Source organism: Mirounga leonina, unplaced genomic scaffold (assembly GCF_011800145.1).
Source record: "Mirounga leonina isolate KUSES-001 unplaced genomic scaffold, KU_Mleo_1.0 Mir_175, whole genome shotgun sequence".
NCBI lineage: Eukaryota > Metazoa > Chordata > Mammalia > Carnivora > Phocidae > Mirounga > Mirounga leonina.
Window position 1 is genome coordinate 15,405,136 of NW_023270453.1, and position 23,621 is coordinate 15,428,756.

General features: G+C 39.1%; 1 protein-coding gene across 4 annotated transcripts in view; it reads left to right on the top strand.

Moving 5' to 3' along the window:
* The window catches only part of PRKCQ (protein kinase C theta), a 185,098-nt gene that overhangs the window by 70,046 nt on the left and 91,431 nt on the right, over window positions 1-23,621 (top strand). For all 4 annotated transcript variants that reach the window (XM_035021698.1, XM_035021696.1, XM_035021697.1 and 1 more), the window contains 5 exons: window positions 2,811-2,940; window positions 6,362-6,471; window positions 7,213-7,330; window positions 15,901-16,061; window positions 20,031-20,204. In XM_035021698.1, the coding sequence (XP_034877589.1) occupies window positions 2,811-2,940; window positions 6,362-6,471; window positions 7,213-7,330; window positions 15,901-16,061; window positions 20,031-20,204 (693 nt within the window). The remainder of the gene's footprint in view (window positions 1-2,810; window positions 2,941-6,361; window positions 6,472-7,212; window positions 7,331-15,900; window positions 16,062-20,030; window positions 20,205-23,621) is intronic.

Below are 23,621 nucleotides of genomic sequence, written 5' to 3' on the forward strand. Positions count from 1 at the left end.
GAAGTAGAACAGTTGCTGAAAGGAGGTGAAACCCAAGGGATGGAAATACTCCCATAGCTAGAGAGAGAGGAGGGATGGATGAAGCTGGAGAGAAAGCGACAACCAAAACAGTCAAGGGGGAATAAGTTCACCCTTGGCAAGAGGGAAAGATGTCTAAAGCAGATGTGAAGATGGGTCTCTAATGGAAAGATGGATGGATCATCAATTGTAACAGAAAGGGAGGAGAAGAAGATGGTTGCAGATGATCGCAGATTGTAGATTTGGGGGCAGGCAGTTGAGAGAGCTTCCCTTAGACAGCTTACCTTCGGTGTCATCTGAAGATTTGTGGGAAGAAAGAAGAGAAGGCAGCAAGTGGCTTTGAGGAGAAAGGATCTGTGAGAGAATTATCTCGGGATGGAAAAGCAAGGTGGTTAGAAAAGAGCAGTAGGATTGCTGAGGACAGTGGAAAGTCCACCTGAGTTTGAGGGGCCAGCCTGCCCAGGTGTGTGATTTTCTCCAGCCAAGGGGTAGGCACAGAGAAGGCAAATTGGTTGGGTTTTGTAGAGCAGAATTCTTTTAAAATTTAGAGTCGGAATGGGACAATCTCCTATTAAAAGTGACTCTGCTAAGGCTCAAAGAAGTTATAGTTTGTCTGCAGTCAATCACCTATGATATAAGTAGCTGGGCTGGGACAAAATTTCAGATCTCAATCTCCCAGAGCAGTGTGATAGACTTTCCCCCCACCCCCAGTTTTATTAAGCAATAATTAGCATATATCACTGTATAAGTTTAAGGCATACAGCATGATGATTTGACTTACATATATTATGCAATGATCACCACCATCCATCATCTTATATAGATCCAATAAAAAGAGAAAACAAGATTTCTCCTTGTGATGAGAACTCTTAAGATCTACTCTCTTAACACCTTCCTTGTATATCACACAGCAGTGTTAGCTGTGGTCACTGTGTTGTACATTCTATCCCTAGGACTTATTTATCTTACAGCTAGAAGTACCTTTTGACCACCTTCCTCTACTTTTTCCTTCCTCCTAACCGCCCACCTCTGCAAACCACAAGTCTGATCCTTTTCTATGAGTGTGATTTGTTTTGTTTTGTTTTTTGGATTCCACATATAAGTGAGATCGTATAATATGTCTTTCTCTGACAAGTGTTGTGTTTGTTTAAATCCAATTGCCACCTCCCAGCCTGCCTCCCTGCTCTCTCTACTTGATGCCTTCAGTTTTCCTGGGAAAATCACTAATTATAAGAATGACAGTTAACCTCAATGGCTAATGTTCCCTGGAAATAGAATGAGAGCCACAAGTGCAATTTTAAATTTTCAGATATCCTCATATAAAAATTAAGGAGATAGTTTCCATTATTTTTCTCGTAAAAAGTCTTCAGAATCCAGTATGTACTTTATACTGATACCATATTGTTTTACCACCTTGCAGGTACTCATTTGGCCCATGTGGCTAAGTGAATATCATATTGGAAAGTACAAATCCATAGTCTTTTCCAGACGTATCTTGAACTATTTTGAGCTAGGTGTCAAGATTTGAGGTAGAAGTCTTCCAGCCTGGACCTTGACATAAATTGTTCATATTTGTATGGAAATGTTTACACAAAATGAGATCTGAAAATTATTTTTTCTTGGTTGAAAATGGCTGAAGTAAGTTCTGAGTAATGTTTAAACAATTCTAAACAGCTATTCTAATGACCCAATGCTGGCCAACGTGCTCGGTGGAAATATTAGATATATCACTGTTAATGAAAAAGGCTTCTTTGCTGTGCACATTCCCAAAGAAACTGTTTAATAAAAAACTTCTGTGGAGATTATAAGTCTTAAGAAAAACTTCCTATGTTACACAAGAATATTGGTATCCTTACCAGGAATCAAACTTCATGATTTTGTTACTGTTGTTGCTCATGTGATATGTTTGGCTAAAGGAGAGAATTTCAACTCTGGAAAACAAAACAAAACAAAAAATCCTGTAATATATCAACCACCAGCATCCCTCTCTCATCTCCCTTCTCCCCATCCCCTAACTCATCACATTGACTTTGAGAGAAGAAAGGGGAATGACGGAAAGAGGATAGGCTGATTCTGACTTCAGGCTTATAGATGTCCCAGCTCACTTGCTAGCTGTGTGACCTAAACAAGTGTCTTGCCCTCTCTGTGCTTAATTTCCTCATTTAGCAAATGGGGATTCTAATAAATGCTCCTTTAAGGGGGTATTTGCAATATCACATGTGTAAAAAAGATAGTACATGTGACATACTTATCCATATAACCTGGCAGGACCTGTTACCTGCTGCTCACCCCCTCCAGTCCATGTGTAATAGCTATGAAATGCTTCATACTTAGGCTTTTATACTAATAAGCCCACAGTAGTGTTTCCCCTAGAGGAGGAATTATATAACATCTTCCAAAGGTTAGAGTCCTAGTTCTAGGTTGAAAAAGAAAAGGCAATATGTATACTAAAATAGGAAGGGCAGTGCAATGTTCACCCAGATCTCATTTAGATAATTCCAGTCCCATCTTCCTGAAGACGTTAGCCTCCCTGTGGGAATGCCTCATACCTCAGCGTAGTCCTGGTTACTTGATATGTGTATAGCTCAAACATGCCCCTTGCCTGGAAGAGTTAATGGCTGCCTGCCTTCTTTGGCCATGGCTGTAAGGCTTGACAAGTAAAGCTTATGGCTTAAAGCACACATCATTCCAGTGTTTGTAGTGCTCTGTTAGTTATACTGGAGTAGCTGCTAAGATACCAGAGGTTGAGAACCAGGGACATGCATATGGTCACACGTTCTCCCTTCTTTCAGTTCCACAAGGAGAGGTTCAAAATTGACATGCCGCATAGATTTAAAGTCTACAATTACAAAAGCCCGACCTTCTGTGAGCACTGTGGGACCCTGCTGTGGGGCCTGGCCAGGCAAGGACTCAAGTGTGATGGTGAGTCCAGTGGGAAATGAGCATGGGCCCTGGTACGGAACCCCTACAGGGTGGCTTTGCAGTTTTAATGGAGAGCACGAGGGGAAGAGGGAGCACAGAGGGTTGACTTCTCCAGCTAGCCCGGATGACCCTGAGATCATGAATGTGAAGTTCTCAGGACAACAGACCACTTCTGCTCTTTTCTTCCCATTTCCAACACCATCATCCCGGGATCCCAGAGAAGTGCAAACCTCTTCAGTCTCAATGTCAAGTCTCCCAGCCTGTCATTGTACCTCACGCTGGGGAGAAAGGAAGATGGCACTTTTCCCGACTGGCCTCCCTCCCTGGGGCCTCCCTTTGTCTCCTGGTGTTCTGGGACTGCCCCTTCTGACCCTAGCAGTTCAAGCTATGCCCCCACTGTCGCTCTCCCTTACACCTTAAGATTCCCCCTGTAGCCCATCGAGGAGTAAGCCCGGCACATCTACTTGGCTGATGGATGGTCCTGCACATAGGCATTTGTGACTTAGACTGGAAGGTCAATGCCCAAAGTGTGCCAAGGAAGAAGCCCAGCCCCGCACTGACCATCATATTCCCTCCTCTGACCTCTCCTTAAAGGCTGGCATTACAACAGAGCCTCATCGAGGTTTTCAGCTCTGGAAAGAGCAAAAAGCACTTTCTTACTCTAAAAGTTCAAACTGCTAAGGCAATAACCTTTAGAAACTGAGATGCCAGGATTAGGCAGTAGGGAGGGAAGATTCCAGCAAGGCATTTCTGCCTTCTGAGTGGGGGTGAGGGTGGGGCAGGGCCAGACAGACATTCAAAAAGGAAGGCATCCTGCTGCAGCAGAGGCCTTTCTATTTCGAATTATTAAATATGGAAGCCACTTTGTTTTTTTCTTGGCCGCTCCATTTTGTTTTATGCCACTGGCTTAATCTTTGGCAATTCTTATCTTTTAAGTGATAAAGGTGAAGGTCACCTTCAACAGCATTCTCTTCCTCATCGCCATTGTGCTCATGTGTCTCGTGAAGTCTGGAGTGGCATCTTAGTGGAGACGGGGAGGGTTAGGTTTTCAAACCATTGCTGAAGGCAAAACCCACATGCAGTGAAAATTCACCTTAATAATCCCTCTAGGAAGACCACTGTGCACCTTGCTCTCTACACCTGTTCAAGAGCTCACAGGTGGGCCTGGTACTCTATGGAGTATCTTTATCTTTAGGAGTTCATAGGTAAGAAGTTATTTCAGAATTGAACGAGCAGGCATGAATAATCAGATCCTCTCTAATGGTTCCCCGAATCCTCTGATGGTCTCCCTCAGAGTGCAAATTCCTTTTCCCCAGAGCCTGAGCGCCCCACCTGCCCAGTGGTGCCAACAGCCCAACGATGCCTCTGAGCTTAGAACCTCCACAAGGGTTCCTTGCCATTGTTTCACGGCCCACACACCTGCTCTGTTCCATCCCCCCTAACATTCTTTCTCCCCGGTCCCTTCTCTTTCCCTCTCTCCCCTTGCCTCCTGCACGCCAGGCAGCCCTTCTCCTCTCACCCCTCCTCTCCTCTCCCCTTTCCTCCCCTCCCTTTCCTCCCCAACACCCTCTGCTCTTGAGGCTGACACCTGCAGACATCACTGTGTCCTTGCCCCCCCCCCCATGCCCTTGACTTTACCTCCCCTTCCAATCTACTCTTTGGGTTCTGTTCCTCTGCCTTGGCCCTGCTCTTTATGTCTTGTTCTCTTCTAAGCCACCTTCCTAAATAGGGCCTCCCTTCATTTTAACTCTGTCCTTTTCTCTCTCCACTTGAATTCCCATGAAAATCATCATCCAAAGGGACTGTTTGCACTCACAGAGACCAAGTTATCACCTAATAGGTTAGTAACAGAGACATATGACATTATCATAGTGGGAATGGGGCCTGCCTTCACGCGAGTGTGTCCGAGACAAGCTTATCCAGCTACCATGTTAAAAAAACAAAGTGAAACTCTCCAATGCCTCACACTCAGTCCTTGCTCATTGCTTCCCTTTGGCTTGTGGTAATGAGTAAAGAAATGCAACTGAGGGCTTCCCAATGTGCAACTTGCATCAACAAGTCCAGTATGACTTGCATCAACAAGTCATGCTAAATTCAGATGGGCAGAGAGCCCTCATCAGCAGCATCGTTACTACAGTAAAGACTTTAGATATACATAGAAGATTTCACTTAGAATGGATTTGGGTTATATCATTGCATTTATGCTGGGACAAGTACTGGTCTCTACTTACACAGAAAATGCTGTCTTATTTTGTTTTATTATGAATTCTCTGAGAAGAGTAAGCTAGTTAAAACTAAAGGCTGAAGCCTGATAAAATTTCACTTAAATATTTTAAAACATATCTCATTCGAATAAATGATGAAGATGAAATAGAAGCTGTATTTGTTGAGTACCTATTTGATGCCTATCACTGTGCTAAGTTCTTTGCACACAAATGGGCTAATAAACAGGTGAGGGTAAAAGTGCATTATTTTATAGCCTTTCCTGCCTAATGCCTTATAATAATCCCTATGAATAGACCTTGATATAATGAAATAGGACTTGAGAATATAATTCTATCAGCCAGAGTTTGGAAATCTTAAGTTAGATTTTTTTTTTATTGTAATGGCAATGTTTCATAAGCAGAATTTTAATATTCTAAACTAACAACATGAAGTAGTAGTTGTCTTTATACAGATGAACATGTGCACACACATCCCAATCCAAGAAAGCTCACGGGATCACAGTAAGTGGAGGGTGGTCCTTTATTGTGCTATTTTCAGAACTAATGAATCAGAATATTCCCCCAGAATCACAGGTCTGTGTAGATCATTTGGTTGAACTAGCCCTGCCATAGGGTGAGGATGAGGTCTCCAGGGTACTTTCTGTCCTCCCACTCCTGCCCCTAAGCACAGACCACCCCCACCATTTCCATTTCAGTTCTGCAGGCTGAAGTTGCTCCCTGGGCTTCAACTCAGAGGGGAGAGAAGCTCCTTGCAGTCCATGTGGGGAAGGGGATGCTTGGACTCCAGTCCAGAGTGAGAGTAAATCACCTTGCATCCCGGCATTGCACCTTCCCTCCAGGGAGGGCCTGAATCATGTTTTTCTCTCAGCAGGGGCGCAGTGTAAATGCATACTGACAGCAGCCTTCCTCCCCTATCAGCAAGGCTCTGGTTCTTACTCAAGTGGGAGTCATTCCCCAGCATCACATCGAGGAATGTCTGGCCTGTGTATGTAGTCTTGGGAAGAGGAGGTAGATGCATAGCGGCATCATAAAAGTGCTGCCCTCATTTATTTGAATGCAGTGTCTCCTTCTGCTGGGAAGATGGCTCCAGGGATTTGCCAGTTGTCCCTCAACATATGCGTACCTAAAACAGTCCTGTGCAAAGTCCACTCAGTGAGTTCTGTTGCTCTTGCTCAGCATGTCTTTCTCCTTTTCAGCATGTGGCATGAACGTACATCACAGATGCCAGACAAAGGTGGCCAACCTTTGTGGCATAAACCAGAAGCTAATGGCTGAAGCGCTGGCAATGATTGAGAGCACCCAACAGGTAGGAAAGGGGTTTAGGTTGAGTTCCTGCAATTTCAACTCAGCAAGGACTACTCCAGTCCTTTTGCCGTTTGAGCTGTGGGACAATGTGGAGCCTGTTCCTGAGCACTTGTCTTGACTCTGACTTTCATCCTCATACACATATCCCCACTTTGAGATATTTATTTATTTAATGCATTTGAACTGCATAGATCTTTATAAGATCTTAAATTCTTTGTGGAAGGAGCAGGGGCAGAAACAAATTCATTAAAATTATTGAAGATTCATTACCAGCTTTATACCTATATACTTGCTAGAATCATCCCTAAAATGTGCACAGAACACGGAGTCCAGGGCAACTTTTGCCTTGCCATTTACTCACGTGCACAGCACTAGCATGTTGAACTTACATATCCAAGAACAAACCCTCTTCAAGTCCTGGTGTTGGTTATGTAAGTCTTTTTCCATCCATTGACCCTCCATTCTTATTTGTGACTGAATGATGTAGAGACCATAGGAGAAACCAGTTAGCCCCCTGGAAAAATATGAAGGAAGTGAATATGTTCTGCTGGTGCATAAAATACAGTAGATAGACTCCTACAGCGTATGGGATCCTAAAAGAGTGCTAAAGGAAAGAAGGATGTTTGTTATCTAATGCATTTAGGAATCTTAAATGGATCTCATCCCCAAGGGCAGTAGGCTGAGCTGTCCTTGCAGGAGTGGGTGGGTGGGTGAGTGGTCTGACTCTTTGTTTATAATCTAGGCTCGCTGCTTAAGAGACACTGAACACATCTTCAGGGAAGGTCCAGTTGAAATTGGTCTCCCATGCTCCATAAAAGGTGAAGCAGGGCTGCCATGTGTACCAGCACCTGGGAAAAAAGGTAGCTATCCTGATCCTCAGTAGAATCATTGTCCATAATTAATCTTGGTCAACCTTAACCTGAGTCCTCTGCATTTAAATTCTCCATTTACCTGGTCTGATAGGTAAGAGGCTCCTACTTCTTGGAAGTGAGACCAAAAATGTGCCCCGTTAGGAAACCTTTGTAAGAGGGTGGGAAGTGGGGGCAGGGAGAAAATGGGATAGGTCTATAGTAAAGAACTGCAAACGTTTCCTTAGAATTTTAGAATGTTACTTCCTGTCACCGTAAAAGGTTTTGCAAAAATAAATCTACCGTAAATCTCAATGCCACAGGAGAAAAGGAAATTTAAGAGTAGAAAGGGGAAGAATAGTGGGGCCTCAACATTTATCATTATGGAAATTTATCCAGCCTACTTTCTGAAAGTAGTTCATGAGAGGATATGCCTACATGAATCTGGGAACTGAATAATTTCAGCATACATTATAAAATACAGGTTTTCCCCACTATCCTAAAGTATAGTATTTCTGTGAAAACTTTCTTTTAATTGAAGTATAATTAATATACAGTATTGCTTAGTTTCAGGTGTACAACATAGTGATTCAACAATTCTGTATATTACTCAATGCTCATCTGTCACCATACAATGTTACTACAGTATTATTGACTATATTCCCTATGCCGTACTTTTTATCTCTGTGACTTATTTATTTTGTAACTGGAAGTTTATACCTCTTAATCCCCTTTATTTCACCTGCTTCCCCACCCACTCTTTTGGCAAGCACCAGTTCTCTATATTTAAGAATGTTTGGTTTGGTTTTGTTTTTTAGATTTCACATATAAGTGAAATTGTATGATATTTGTCTTTCTCTGTCTGACTTATTTCATTTACCATAATATCCTCCACATCCATTGTTGTCATAATGAAAAGATCTCATTCCTTTTTATGGCTGAGTAATATTCCATTGTATATATACCATATCTTCTTTATGCATTCATCTATTGATGGGCACTTGGATTGCTTCCATACTTTGGCTATTGTAAATAATACTGCAGTAAACATAGGAATGCATATATCTTTTTGAGTTAGTGTGTTCATTTTCTTTAGGTATATACCCAGTAGTGGAATTACCAGATCATATGGTAGTTCTATTTTTAATCTTTTGAGGAACCTCCATACTGTTTTCCACAGTGGCTATACCTGTTTGCATTCCCACCACCAATGCATGTGGGTTCCTTTTTCTCTGCCTCCTTGCCAACACTTGCTATTTCTTGTCTTTTTGATACTAGCCATTCTGATACCTCATTGTGGTTTTGATTTGCATTTCCCTGATGATTGATGATGTTCAGCATCTTTTCATGTGTCTGTTGGTCATCAATATGTCTTCTTTGGAAAAATGTCTGTTCAGGTCCTCTGCCCATTTTTTAATAGATTTTTTTTTTTTTTTTGGTGTTGAGTTATGTAAGTTCTTTATATATTTTGGATATTAACCCCTTATCAGATATATCTTTTGCAAACACCTTCTTCCATTCACTAGGTTGTCTTTTTGTTTTGTTTATGGTTTCCTTTGCTGTGCAGAAGTTTTTTTATTTTGATGTAGTCCCGATACATTATTTTTGCTTTTGTTTTCCTTGCCCAGGAGACGTATCCATAAACATGTTGCTAAGACTGATGTCCAAGAGATTACTGCCTGTGTCTTCTTTTAGGAGTTTTATGGTTTCAGGTCTCACACTTAGGTCTTAATCCATTGTGAGTTTTTTTTTTGTCTGGTGTAAGGAAGGGGTGCAGTTTTGTTCTTTTGCATTTAGCTGTCCAGTTTTCCCAGCAGCATTTGTTGAAAGGACTGTTTAAAAAAAAGAAAGACTGTTTTTTCCCCATTGATTATTCTTGCCTCTTTTGTCATAAATTAATTGACCATATAGGTATATGTTTATTTCTGGACCCTCTATTCTGTTTTATTGATCTACATGTCTATTTTGGTGTGAGTACCAAACTTTTGATTATTCTAGCTTTGTAGTGTATCTTGAAGTCTGGGATTGTGATCTCCAGCTTTGTTCTTCCTCAAGATTGCCTTGGCTATTCTAGGTCTTTTGTGATTCCATACAGATTTTAATATTATTTGTCCTAGTTCTGTGAAAAATGCTGTTCGTGTATTGATTGGGATTACACTGAATCTGTAGATTGCTTTGGGTAGTATGGATATTTTAACAATGTTAATTGTTCCAATCCATCAGCACAGAACATCTTTCCATTTGTTTTTGTCATCTTCAATTTCTTCAATCAGTGTTTTATAGTTTTCAGAGTAAATGTTTCACCTCCTTGGTTAAGTTTATTCCTAAGTATTTTATTCTTTTTGATGCAATTGTAAATGGGATTGTTTTCTTAATTTCTCTTTCCACTACTTTGTTATTAGTGTATAGAAATGCAACAGATTTCTGTATATTAATTTTGAATTTTTTGACTTTCATTAGTTCTAATAGTATTTGGGGGCTGTCTTTAGGGTTTTCTAAATATAATATGTCATTTGCAAATAGTGACAGTTTTACTTCTTCCTTATCAATTTGGGTGGTGTTTATTCCTTTTTCTTTTCTGATGGCTGCAGCTAGGACTTTCACTACTGTATGGAATTAAAGTGGCTTGAGTGGACATCCTTATCTTGTCCTGATCTCGAGAAAAAGGTTTTAGTTCTTCACCATTGAGTATGATGTTAGCTGTGGGTTTGTCATGTGTGGTCTTTATTACGTTGAGGTGTTCCCTCTAAGCCCACTTTGTTGAGAGTTTTTATCATGAATGAATGTTGTATTTTGTCAAATGCTTTTTCTGCATCTGTTGAGATGACCATGTGGTTTTTATCCTTCCTCTTGTTAATGTGGTATGTCCCATTGATTGATTTGTAAATATTGAGCTACTCTTGCATCCTTGGAATAAAAGCCACTTGATTGTGGTAAATGATTTTTTTAATGTATTGCTGAATTCAGTTTGCTAATATTTTTTGAAGATTTTTACATCTAAGTTAATCAGAGATATTGGCCTACAGTTTTCTTTTTTGGTAGCATCTTTGCCTGGTTTTGGTATCAGGGTAATCCTGACCTCATTGAATGAATTGGGAAGTTTTCCTTCTTGTATTTTTGGAATAGTTTGAGATGAATAGGTATTAACTCTTATTTAAGTGTTTGGTAGAATTCCCCTGAAAGCCATCTGGCCCTGGTGTTTTGTTGAGAGTTTTTGATTACTGATTCAATATGATTGATTACTAGTAATCAATCAGTCTGTTCAGATTTTGTATATCCTCAAGATTCAATCTTAGAATAAGTTTCTAGGAATTTATCCATTTCTTCTAGGTTGTCCAATTTGGTGGCACTCCATTTTTCATAATTTTTTTTATAATCCTTTGTATATCTGTGGTTAAGGTTGTTATTCTCCCCCTTCATTTGATTTTGAGTCTTCTTTTTTCCTGATGATTGTGACTAAAGGTTTTTCAATTTTGTTTACCTTTTCAAAGAACCATCTCTTGGTTTCATTGAATTTTTTATTGCTTTTTAGTTTCTATTTCATCTCTAATCTTTATTATTTCCTTCCTTCTACTATCTTTGGGCTTTGTTTTTGTTTTTCTAGCTCCTTTAGGTGTAAGGTTAGGTTGTTTATTTGGGATTTTTCTTATTTCTTGAGGTAGCCCTGTATTGCTATAAAGTTCCCTCTTAGAAGTGCTTTTGCTATGGCCCAAAGATTTTAGATCGTTGTCTTTTTGTTTTTATTTGTCTCCATGTATTTTCTGATTTCCTCTTTGAGTCGTTGACCCATCTGTTGTTTATGAGCATGTCCTTTAGCTCTATGTGTATGTTTTTTCCAGATTATTTTCTTGTAATTGATTTCCAGTTTCATACCATTGTGGTTGGAATGGAGGCTTGATATGACTTCAGTATCCTTAAATTTATTGACATTTTTTTGTGGCCTAACATGTGACATATTCTGGAGAATGTCCCATGTGTGCTTGAAAAGAATGTGTATTCTGCTGTTTGGGGGTGGAGTGTTCTGTATATATCTGTTAGGTCCATCTGCTCTAATATGTTGTTCAAAGCCACCATTTCCTTATTGACCTTCTGTGTGGATATTTATCCATTGATGTAAGTGGTGTATTAAAATCCCCTACTATTATTGTATTACTATCCATTTCTCCCTTTACATATGTTAATATTTGCTTTATATAATTTGGTACTCCAATGTTGGGTGCATAAATATTCACAATTTTATGTCCTCTTGTTGGATCGATTCCATTATCATTATGTAGTACCATTCTTTGTCTCCTGATACAGTCTTTGTCTTAAAGGCTATTTTGTCTGATATAAGTATTGCTACCCCAGCCTTTTTTTTTTTTCTTCTGTTTTCATGGCATATGTTTTCCCAGTCTTTCATTTTCAGTCTGTATGTGTCTTTAGGTCTGAAGTGAGTCTCTTGTAGGCAGCATATAGATGGGTCTTGTTTTTTTTTTTTTTTTAAAGATTTTATTTATTTATTTGACAGAGAGAGAGACACAGCGAGAGAGGGAACACAAGCAGGGGGAGTGGGAGAGGGAGAAGCAGACTTCCCGCGGAGCAGGGAGCCTGATGTGGGGCTCGATCCCAGGACCTGGAATCATGACCTGAGCCGAAGGCAGACGCTTAACGACTGAGCCACCCAGGCGCCCTGGGTCTTGTTTTTTTATCCATTCAGGCATGCTATGACTTTTGATTGGAGTGTTTAGTACATTTATCTTTAAGGTAATTATTGATAGGTTTGTACTTATAGCCATTTTGTTAATTGTTTTCTAACTGTTTTTGTAGTTTTTCTCTATTTTCTTTTTTCTTTCCTCCATTACTCTCTTTCATTGTGATTTGATGCCTTTAGTGTTATGCGTGGATTCCTTTCTCTTTCTTTTTTGTGTATCTATTATAGGCTTTTGATCTGTGTTTACCATTGGGTTCCTATATAACCTCTTATGTGAACAGCAGTCTATATTATGTTGATGGTCACTTAAGTTCAAACACATTCTAAAAGTACTAAATTCTTACTCCTCCCCCACCTTTTATGTATATGATATCATATTTTACATCTTTTTATTTTGTGAATACCTTGACTCATTTTTGTAGATATAACTGATTTTACTACTTTTATGTTCTAACCACCATACTGGCTTTATAGTAATTAATCTACTACCTTTAATATATGTTCTTACCAGTGAAATTTTTTCCTTTCATAGTTTTCTTCTAATTATGGCCTTTTCTTTTCACTTGAAGAATTCCCCTTAGCATTTATTATAAAGCTGGTTTAGTGGTGATGAACTCCTTTAACTTTAGTTTGTCTGGGAAACTCTCTATCTCTCCTTCTATTCTGAATGATAGCCTTGCTGGATAGACTACTCTTGGTTGCAGGTTTTCTTCTTTCAACACTTTGAATATATCATGCCACTCTCTCTGGCCTGCAACATTTCTGCTGAAAAATCAGCTATAGCCTTATGGGATTTCCCTTGTTTGTAACTGTTTTCTTTTCTCTTGCTGCTTTTAAGATCTCTCTCTTTATCATTATTTTTTGCCATTTTAATCATTATGTGTCTTGTTGTGGACCTCCTTGGGTTCATCTTATTTGGGGCTCTCTGTGCCTCCTGGTCTTGAATGCCTATTTTTCCCCCAGATTAGGGAAGTTTTCAGCTATTATTTCTTCAAATAAATTTTCTGTCCCCCTTTCTCTCTCCTCTTTCTGGGATCCCTACAATGTGAATGTTATTATTCTTGATGGTGTTGCCAAGTTCCCTACCTTATTCTTATATTTTGTTATTCTTTTTTCTTTTTGCTGTTCAGCTTGGTTCCTTTCTATTACTCTCTTTTTTTCAGATTGCTGATCTGTTTTTCTGCATTCTCTAATCTGCTGTTGATTCCCTCTAGTGTATTTTTATTTTAGTTATTGTATTCTAAAGCTCTGGTTCTTTATTTATATTTTTTATCTCTTTGATCAAATTCTCACTGAGATCATGCACTGTTTTCTCAAGTCTGGGTGTATCTTTATGACTACTACTTTGAATTCTTTATCAAGAAAATTGGTTATCTCCATTTCATTTAACTCTTTCACTGTGATTTTGTCTTGTTCTTTCATTTGAGATAGCTCTCTGTCTCATTTTGTCTATCTGTGTTTGTTTCTGTGTATTAGGTAATTCACCTACATCTCCTGGTCTTGAAAGTAATGGCCTTGATGAGAAGAGGTCCTATGGTGTCATGAAGTGCAATCCCCCTGGTCATCATAATTAGGAGCTCTAGAGGTGTCCCTGGCTGGACTGCATGTACCTTACTGGGGAGGCTGAGCCATAATTGCCTTCAGCCCAGCAGGCTGCACTGACCCACTTTGCCTGCTATGGGTGCACAGGGCAGGGTTTCTTCCCCAAGCTATTGAGGGGCCTGTCTAAAGCCACTGTGGGGCTGTTGGTGGGTGGGACCAGCAGTGAGCCTATCTAGAGTTAGCCTTTCTGCCACAGCTGCAGGTACACTGGGTGGCAGGGATTGCTCCCTGCACAGCCAGCTGAGACTGAGTTGTTGGAACAAGGGGTGCACTGGTGTGTGAAGTTATCTCCCCTGTGCCCCAGTTGGGGAGAAACTTCGGAGTGGTACTGGTCCCTACTGGGGTTTCTTGTGGGGTGTGGTGGGGCAAGAACTGCTTTGGAGAGATGCCTGCTGAAGTGGACAGATTGAATGCAGCAGGTCCACAGGTGATTGCTGGGGCAGAGCACGTGGTGCTAGCAAGGTAGATGGCTCTCACAACCATCTGGCTATCTTGGCTTGGGAAGGGAAAGAGAAATGGTGTCCACCAACAATTTTGTTCCCAGAGAAATCTCCTCAAGATCCCTGACCCTCCAGCACACATTCTGAGATTAATTCATAGATCTCCTTCATGTATACCACAGACATTTTTTAAACTGCTGCTTCTGTGCTGTCTTGGGCCAAGTTATTATGGTGGTTCTTTAAGTTCTATATGGTAGGGACTCAGCTTCCTGTCACCTTCCTACTCTCCTCAAAGTTAAGGTCGCTGATTTTTAAAGCTCCCAATTTTAAGCCCCACTGGTTTTCAGAGCCAAATGTTACTGAGATTTGTCTTCCCAGGGCAGGTCCCCATGCCACAGGTGCCTTCTGTGGCACCTGATCCTCCGGCTTCTCTGTGCTTGTGGTGTCCCTCCCATTTGTGGCTGGTCTCATGTGGGTTTGGTTCCCAACTGTATCTCTAGTCCTTCTATCTTTCTAAATGTTTCCTCCTGTCTATAATCAACTGTGGAAGGTCTGTTCTGCCAGTCTTCAGGTTGTTTTCAGTGATAGTTGTATAGATGTAGCTGTTATCTTGTTGTGCTCATGGGATGACGTAAGCTCAGGATCCTCCTTCTCTGCCATCTTCCCCATGACTCCCCCATGAAATTTTTTATAAGCCAGAATAGCATAAAGCAAAGAAGCAATTACTGTTAATTTATATAGAACAATTTTTTAGTATTCCCAGACCCAAAAAATCACCTTAGGCTTTTCTAAAAGCTTAGAACACATGTTGCTAACTGAGGCACAGAATACTCGACATCAAGCACAGATGCTCACACAGTTCAAAACTCTGGATGCTGGATGCTGAGCTGCTGAGTGCAGTTACTGGGGAAGGGCCTGGGTGGCGCCACTCTTGATGCTCAGATTCACTGCCTCTTGCTGGCTTGCTGCAAAACCAATGCTGAATCTCATCTGCACTTTTCTTTTTTCTGTAAAAGAGAAAATCCTCTCCAGATTTTTTTTTCGGTTAGTGAAAACAGGTAGTAATATAGATCTTTCATGAAAGCAAAGTGGCAAACGTGAACTTTCAAAACATGGGGCATGCCTGCATTTATTTTCCTTGGGTTTAGGGAGAAGATGAAAAGTAAATCTGGAGATTGAAAATAAAAGAAATGTCATTACTCCATCCACAAAAAAAGAAACAAAATCATGTGATGTGATAGAGGTTCTGTTGTAAAATGGCTATCATATCACAATATATAAATGTATCAAGTCAACATGTTGTACACCTTAAATTAACATAATATGTGTCAAATATATTTCAATAAAAAGAAAATAAATGTTAAAAAGTATTCTGCACTTCCTCTGGCATTGGGTGAGGAAAAAATTGGCTGATTTTAATACAGCGAGGGATGAGGCAATTCAGATCTCCATCAGTCTGCTTTCCATTTCCTCATCCCTCACATGCAACATCACATGTTGCCACTGTGCCTGTGAGCCATGCAAGTAGCTGAGAACCATTTTTCCTCAAGTTTGGTTAAAATCTCTATTTGTGCATGATTTGACATGATTTAAAATGCTCCTTTGTTTTGCATCTATGGTCTTTCGCTAATTAGAATATGTTTCTTAACATGAAATTTCTCCCAGTTTGTCGGGTAGATAAGAGATACAGTCCATGCCCCAAATGCCAGGCTCACAGGGGGCCCTTCTCCCCATTTTTGTGGATGGAGCCTCAGAGTGGGAAGTGGAAGAGAATGTGTTCTCAAAATAACCAGAATGATCCTCCATTGTTTCTTGTTTACTTTTAACCACTAGCTTGCTATTTTCAGAGCCTCAGGGAATCTCTTGGGAGTCTCCTTTGGATGGGATGGAGAAAATATGCCATCGTCCAGAGCCTGAACCGAACATAGAAAGACCATCTGTACATATGAAACTAAAAATCGAGGATTTTATCTTGCACAAAATGTTGGGGAAAGGAAGTTTTGGCAAGGTATGATAGTATACTATAGAATTCTGCAGACCAAATTATAGAAATTAAAAAGCAAAACTCCTAAACTCATGGGACGAGAACCAGTCATGGGTGTGGAAAGAACATTCTTGTGCATTTTTTGACAGGATAGAGAGGGGTCTGAATAAGTGTTTTAGAGGGGGCAGGAGATGGGTGAGCCTGGTGGTGAGTATTAAGAAGTGCACATATTGCATGGAGCACTGGGTGTTATATGCAAACAATGAATCATGGAACACTACATCAAAAACTAATGATGTGTACTGTATGGTGACTAACATAATAAATTATAATAAAAAATAATATGAATGAGTAAATAAATAAATAAATAAATAAGGAAACCCAGGAACTCTAGGAAGTAGTGGCCTCTGCTTCCCTGGGAATCATTGTTCCCAATCCATTTTGATTCATATTGTGTGTACATCCCACACAATTATGAGTTTGGTATATTTGGACATCAAAGAAATGAAAAGCTGCCTCAGCCAGTTTCTATTTCTTATAGTTTTTTTTTTGGTTGTTGTTTTTCTTTTGCTCTCTTCTCAAACTTGGAGTGTTGTTTTACTTTGAATGCAATTTTTTTTTCTCTATCAAATGTCCTCAGTCTTGTATTAGTTTGCTAGGACAAATGTAGCAAAATATCACAGGCTGAGTGATTCGAACAACAGAAATTTATTTTCTTATCCTTCTGGAGGCTGGAAGTCTAAGACTTAAGTGTCAGTAGGGTTGTTTCTTCTTTTTTTTTTTAAATTTTTTATTATTATGTTAATCACCATACATTACATCATTAGTTTTTGATGCAGTGTTCCATGATTCATTGTTTGTGCATAACACCCAGTGCTCCATGCAGAACGTGCCTTCTTTAATACCCATCACCAGGCTAACCCATCCTCCCACCCCCCTCCCCTCTAGAACCCTCAGTTTGTTTCTCAGAGTCCATCGTCTCTCATGGTTCATCTCCCCCTCCGATTTCCCCCCCTTCCTTCTTCCCCTCCTGCTATCTTCTTCTTTTTTTTTTTTTTCTTAACATATATTGCATTATTTGTTTCAGAGGTACAGATCTGTGATTCAACAGTCTTGCACACTTCACAGCGCTCACCATAGCACATACCCTCCCCAATGTCTATCACCCAGCCACTCCATCCCTCCCACCCCCCACCACTCCAGCAACCCTCAGTTTGTTTCCTGAGATTAAGAATTCCTTATATCAGTGAGGTCATATAATACATGTCTTTCTCTGATTGACTTATTTCGCTCAGTATAACAATAGGGTTGTTTCTTCTGAAGTCTCTCTTTGGCTTGTAAATAGTCACCTTCTCCCTGTGTCTTCACATCGTCCCTCTGTGTATCTCTGTGTCCTAATCTCTTCTTATAAGGATGCTAGTCATGCTGGATTAGAGCCCACCCTAATGAACTTACTTTAAGTATTACCTCTGTAAAGACCCTGCCTCCAAATACAGTCACATTGTGAGGTCCTGGGGTTTAGGACTTCAGGAGGTAAATTTTTCAGAGGGGACACAATTCACTTCATAACAAAGCTGTAGCTTGAGAGTCATGAAAAAAGTTTCATGGGGAAAGTCCCTCCTCTAAATCCTTCCTGCCACACACTCAAGTTATGGGCTGCCTCTGTCAGTCACAAAGGACAAGAGGAAAAGGAGGAAGATGACACAATTTAACGATCAACTATCAGTGATGGAAAAAAATTTTCAAGCTAGCGAATGTAAAGAAAGATGCCTTGGAACATGAGCCTTGAGATTATTCTAGATATTAAGGTTATCTACTATATTAATGACACTCTCTGTTGTTTTATTCTTGGATGAAACTCCTAGGAAAATTTTAGCCAGAGACTACCGTTCTATGAATTTGTACATCCAAAGCCAGCATTATGCTCCACACCTGCTTACCAGACTTTGGCTGGGAAACTCACCCAGTTTATTTAATAATAAACTAGAATGCAACTGAGCATCACCACAGCTGAATCACATTATGCTGCAATTGGGTTTGGATTTAAACACCAGTGCATTGCTTTTGGCAAAATCTGTTCTGCCCTGCAAACTAGCTGATATCCATTAATTCCTTTAGTTCATTTCCACAATAATATGAAACACAGCAGGCTCATTTGGTGGTGTTAATCTGTGTAATAGGCAATTTTATAGCTAGTCTTCATTATAATTTAGCATCAATTAATGTGCAATTATAACCTGTTACCAAAAATTGAAAGCCCATTATAGAGATGGAAATTGCCTTTTCATCTTCTTAGTTTATGGCTGGTTTGGGGATGTTTATTGAAAGAAACAATTATCAAAAGAGCACTTTTAATTGTTAATGAAATGTTTATCTTTCTTTGTTCCCATGTGGGTTTCTATATTTGAACAAGGTTAATAAGAAAGACATTAAGTTAAACCTACAAGCCTTAGTAAAATATCCCAAGGGACAACTGAGAGCCTCAGGTATCCTCTGCCTACGTCCAAAGCAGTATGTCCCTCAGTTCCTACAGACCAAGAAGACTGAAGCAGGGACCCAAAGACAGGAGGACAAAGCACCAAAGCAAAATGGGACAGCCATATTTCCCTTTCTTACAACACTGAGGATACTCCAAAACTTGTTTTTCTTATTTCTTTTGGCTCTAGATAGGAAGTATGGTTTCTCGCCAAAATGGTAGCCTCTATATATTCTTATTCTCAATTTACTTTGAAGGCCAGCAAAAAAAAAGCATTGTTTTCCAGGGATATGCATATCATCCATTTGCCTGCAATCTCATCTAAGTTCTATGCCCTCTATCAAGCCAGCTACCCCAAAGCTATATATCTGCACCATGTTATTTTAAATATAGACACATGCATTTTCAGTACTGGTTTGGTGTCATTGACTTTGACATTCCCTAAAAGTCAAGAAACAAACGACAAGTATTCTTAATAACTATCATTTAGAGAGTATTTTATAGTTTCCAAATCATTTTCCCATGTGGTAGTCATTTGATTTTCGCAACGGTCCTGCAAGTTGGAGAATGTCATGACAATTATCTCTTTTACACATTAGGAAACCAGAGCCCAGAGAGGTTAATTGGTTTGCCCACATTCCCACAGCTAGTAAAAGAGACCCAAGCTGGAGTTTTCTGCTTCCAAATGCCATGTCCTCACAACTGTCAATCGTCTGTTGCTGCATCATTTGCAAAAGCAAAAGTTGTAGAAACTCTCCATTATAGGCCATCTGGTGTCCTTTCATATAAGATTCATGAAATCAAGTAGAAAAAGTAAATTTGGAATTATATTTTTTCCACTGAGTAGCTCCATGAATTTGAGCAAGTGAAGTTACTCTTAAACCCAGTTTGTTTGTTTGTTTTATTACTGTCTGTCTTGTGGAGAGTCCTGAGCTAAGAATTAGATAGCACATATAAAGTATACCGGAGGTCCTACACATGGCATTACTGCCTATGCCATTGGATGAAATGGTGTACACTCTTTAAGCATATAAGGACAGCTTTATTCCCTTGTATTCTTTTTTCACCTTGAAAAACTGGGTAAAACTCAGAGCTAAGTTTTATGCTTATTTGCACTGACGTTTCAAGTGTAATCAAATCCTCCTCTCTGCTACTTATCTTGCTTCCTTCAGTATGCACTTAGTCTCTGGGAATTTATATTATAAATTTACTCAGGTCCCTGGGCAGACAGTTCATACTTTTTTAAACAGAATTTTTCAAGGACTGACAATAACCCATCCAATTGTACAGTAGTTTTGTGGAACCCTTTGAAAGGCACAAAGCAAGTATGAAACTACTAGGTAATATCCTAAAATCAGTGAAGTACTCTATTTTGTCTCTATAAAGGGGATAGAAGGGGATTAGAGAAGAAATCCTCTTTTCTCATGCAAAACAGATCTCTCTCGGGATTTTGTCCCTTCTTTAATGAGTGTGAGATCAAATTCTAAAATAAAGTTACTTCTTACCCTTCCTTCTAGGTCTTCCTAGCAGAGTTCAAGAAAACCAATCAATTTTTCGCAATAAAAGCCTTAAAGAAAGACGTGGTTTTGATGGACGATGATGTTGAGTGCACGATGGTAGAGAAGAGAGTTCTCTCTTTGGCCTGGGAGCATCCGTTCTTAACGCACATGTTCTGTACATTCCAGACCAAGGTAAGGCTTCTACTTGGACAACTCTTCATCTACCTTTCACCCAGCAAACATGCAGGTCTAAGCAGGGTGCCCCTGTGGAGCCCTCATTGGGAGACATGGGGAATTGTTGCCATAATTTTCTTCTTTACCTTTCAGCTCACTTTCCATTTGTCCAAACGAGTTTCTTCTCCAAACACCACTGAGATATTATTTCGAATTTTTTAACATAGTCAGTTGGGAAAGGGCTTTACTTCTGGGTTTGTCTATTTGCTTGTGTTTTAGAATTTGGTTTAATTTATATAACAAGGATTCTAAGCAGCCTGTGACTTGCTTGATGAATCAGTGCTTTGTGAGGGAGAAAGAATATATCTACCAGACATATATTTGAAGAGACAAAAGTTGGACAGTAGATCAAAATGCATGTGCACTATTATTTTCCTACATATGGCCGGCAGAGAAGCAGCCTTTACAGTGGGCTTTATCAGTGAGTAAGGCCTGAACAGTGAGGTAAAAGGGTGAATTCTCTCTGAAGGTTCTATTATTCTGGGACGATTCTCTTCCTGATCTCCTTATTCCTTAAAAATTTCTTTTTAATTGCCTATTTTTTTGTGACTCAAAAGTTATTTAAGATCATTATAGATAATTTGGAAATGCTTTACACTCAAAGAAGAAAATCATTTATAATCTTACCATCTGGGTATACTCACCATTAATACTTTGAAGTTTAACCTTCTAGACTTTTCCCCCCACTGCATTGTGTAAAATAAAAATAGAAACCCGCTGTAAATACCTACTATTCTGTAACTGATGTTTTCAACACTCTCTTACGTGCATTTCCTCCCATCTGTGAATATTCTACATGATTTATCTAATTAGGACATTTCTAACTTTCTGTTCTGATTTAAATAACACTGAAATGAACATCCTTGTAGATTAGTCTTCATGCACAAGCATTATGATTTTCTCTTTTCATTTTTCTACTCTCCTTCACCCTCTCCACATTGTATATGGCCTAAAATAATAAGCAGACCCACGTGGGACTGTGTGATTAAGATCCAAAGAGCATGAAGACTTTATTCTGTTGTTCTGTTTCAAGACTGTATTATAATGTTCTACCTTAATGTAAATATGAGTGACAGAGGGCTTCTAAGCTGCCCCAATCACAGAATGTAGTAGTGTTCAGGAAAATGTGGGAATCACTTAGAAAATGTAGATGGCAACTAGGCCTTTCATCACTATTTCCCCAGCTCCCAATAGATTCTCAACATATGTTTAATGAAGGAATAAATGCATACATATACTTAGATAAAAGAAAGAGAAACCAGATGATTTTTTTTAAAAAAGCACTTAATAATCATATATAGTATCCAAAGCAACATGGAGGATATGGAAATATATAATAATAGTTACTTACCTCAGGAATTTCATACTATAATACTAAAGGGGCAGGAGTGATTCTTCTAACAGTGGTGAGTGATACCAAGTTGCAGAATGCAGACTCTACATCCCAGAGCTGAGAGAAACTAGAAATTAGAGTATAAGTAGGTGGGAAGGGTCTTGGGCAGGAGAGGTGTGGGTGGCTAGAAGAGAAAGCAGGAAGGAATGAAGGGATAATAAGCTATTTAAGAGAAGGTAGGCTCATTTTCTGCAGCAAGAAAGAGTTTGAAATTTCTTGTATGAGTTAGAGAGATTTCCTCCCAGAAATTTCCTCCTGGAGATCATAAATGTCTGTCACTATGTTACTAAAAGGCAAAGTGAGGAGTTCTGTCACATGCTCATAGTCTGCGTCCGAATTGTCTGTGTATCCTGGGGTGCGCAATGTCACTTCTTCTCTTGAAGTATTGTGAGGCTTGTATCGAACTGCTAAATACACTTAAGACCAGGCCTCTAGGAGCATGATGTAATCAAACTTCATCTGGTACTTTCTCCCTGCTGTTTATGTATACATACAAATATACGTACACACACACACACATATATATGTATAATATATGTGTTATATATGTAATATATAATACATATTACATACACACATATTGTATATGTATAATAGATATTATACATATTGTATACATATATTATATATGTATAATATATGTATTGTATATGTATAATATATAAATTTGTGTAATTCTATACATATATATTTGTATGTCTATTTTGTATATATTGTATATATACACATATATATCTGTATGTATGATTGTTTTTATATCTTATGGGAAAAGCTCTTATGAATTCCACTTAGTAGAAAATATATTCCCTCTCATAGAGCTTCAGGCCAGTGTTTGCTACTTTTCTTCTCACAGGAGATGCTCTTAAGGTTCCATGCAGCTGTAATGTTTTAGCAAAACCAGAGAAGGAAATGCATGAGGCAAAGTGGCAGAGAATATGTACATCAGTGTAAAAATAACTGGCTCACTACTTAGATTTCAAGGAATTTAGTCCTTTTAGAAATAAGGGATGGGGGGGAAATCTTGCATTATACTTTCCCAAGGACACTGAGTTGTTTTTGAGATGTCCTGACTTATTCAGATCTTGCATGTCATACTGAATAACCAATTAAATACCACAGGTGAGTGTAAAAAGCAACAATTGAAATGAATGGTGATTTGCTGTGGGAACATTTTGCAAGTTGCCTTTCTTGAGGGAATGAGTTACCTTTGCACACTAATGAAGATATTAGATAACATAAATGAACTATTTACTTTTCTCGGGAGTTGTTATTTTTATGAAAAGTTATTCCTTGGCTTTCTACCTCCAAAGAGCCCAGCTGTTGAATGCCAGGTTACTCAGGAGATTCTGAAGAACAGTTATTCACCTGTTATTTATTATTATTTTTGTTGAAGTATAATAGACATACAATATTCTATTAGTTTCAAGTGTACATCATAGTGATTCAGTATTTTTATACATTACAAAATGATCCTCTTGATAAGTGTAGTTACCATCCATCACCATAAAGAGTTATTATAATATCATTAACTATATTTTCTGTACTAAATATTATATCCTGTGACTTACTTATCTTATAACTGAAAGTTTGTATCTCTTAATACCCATCATCTATTTCAATCACCCCCCCCCAAACCCTCCCCACTCAGGTGACTCACAGTTTGTTTCCTGTATCTATAAGTCAGTTTCTGTTTTGTTTTGTTTGTTTTATTAGATTCTACATATAAGTGAGATCATACAGTATTTGTCTTTCTCCATCTGACTTATTTCACTTAGCATAATACCCTCTGGTTTCGCTCATGTTGTCACAGATGGCAACATTTCATATGTTTTTACAGCTGAGCAATGTTCTATTGTATGTATGTGTATGTGATATATATATACATATACACATATCTCACATATTCTCTATCCGTTCATCTGTTGATGGACATTTAGGTGGCTTCCGTATATTGGTTACTGTAAATAATGAATATAAGGGTG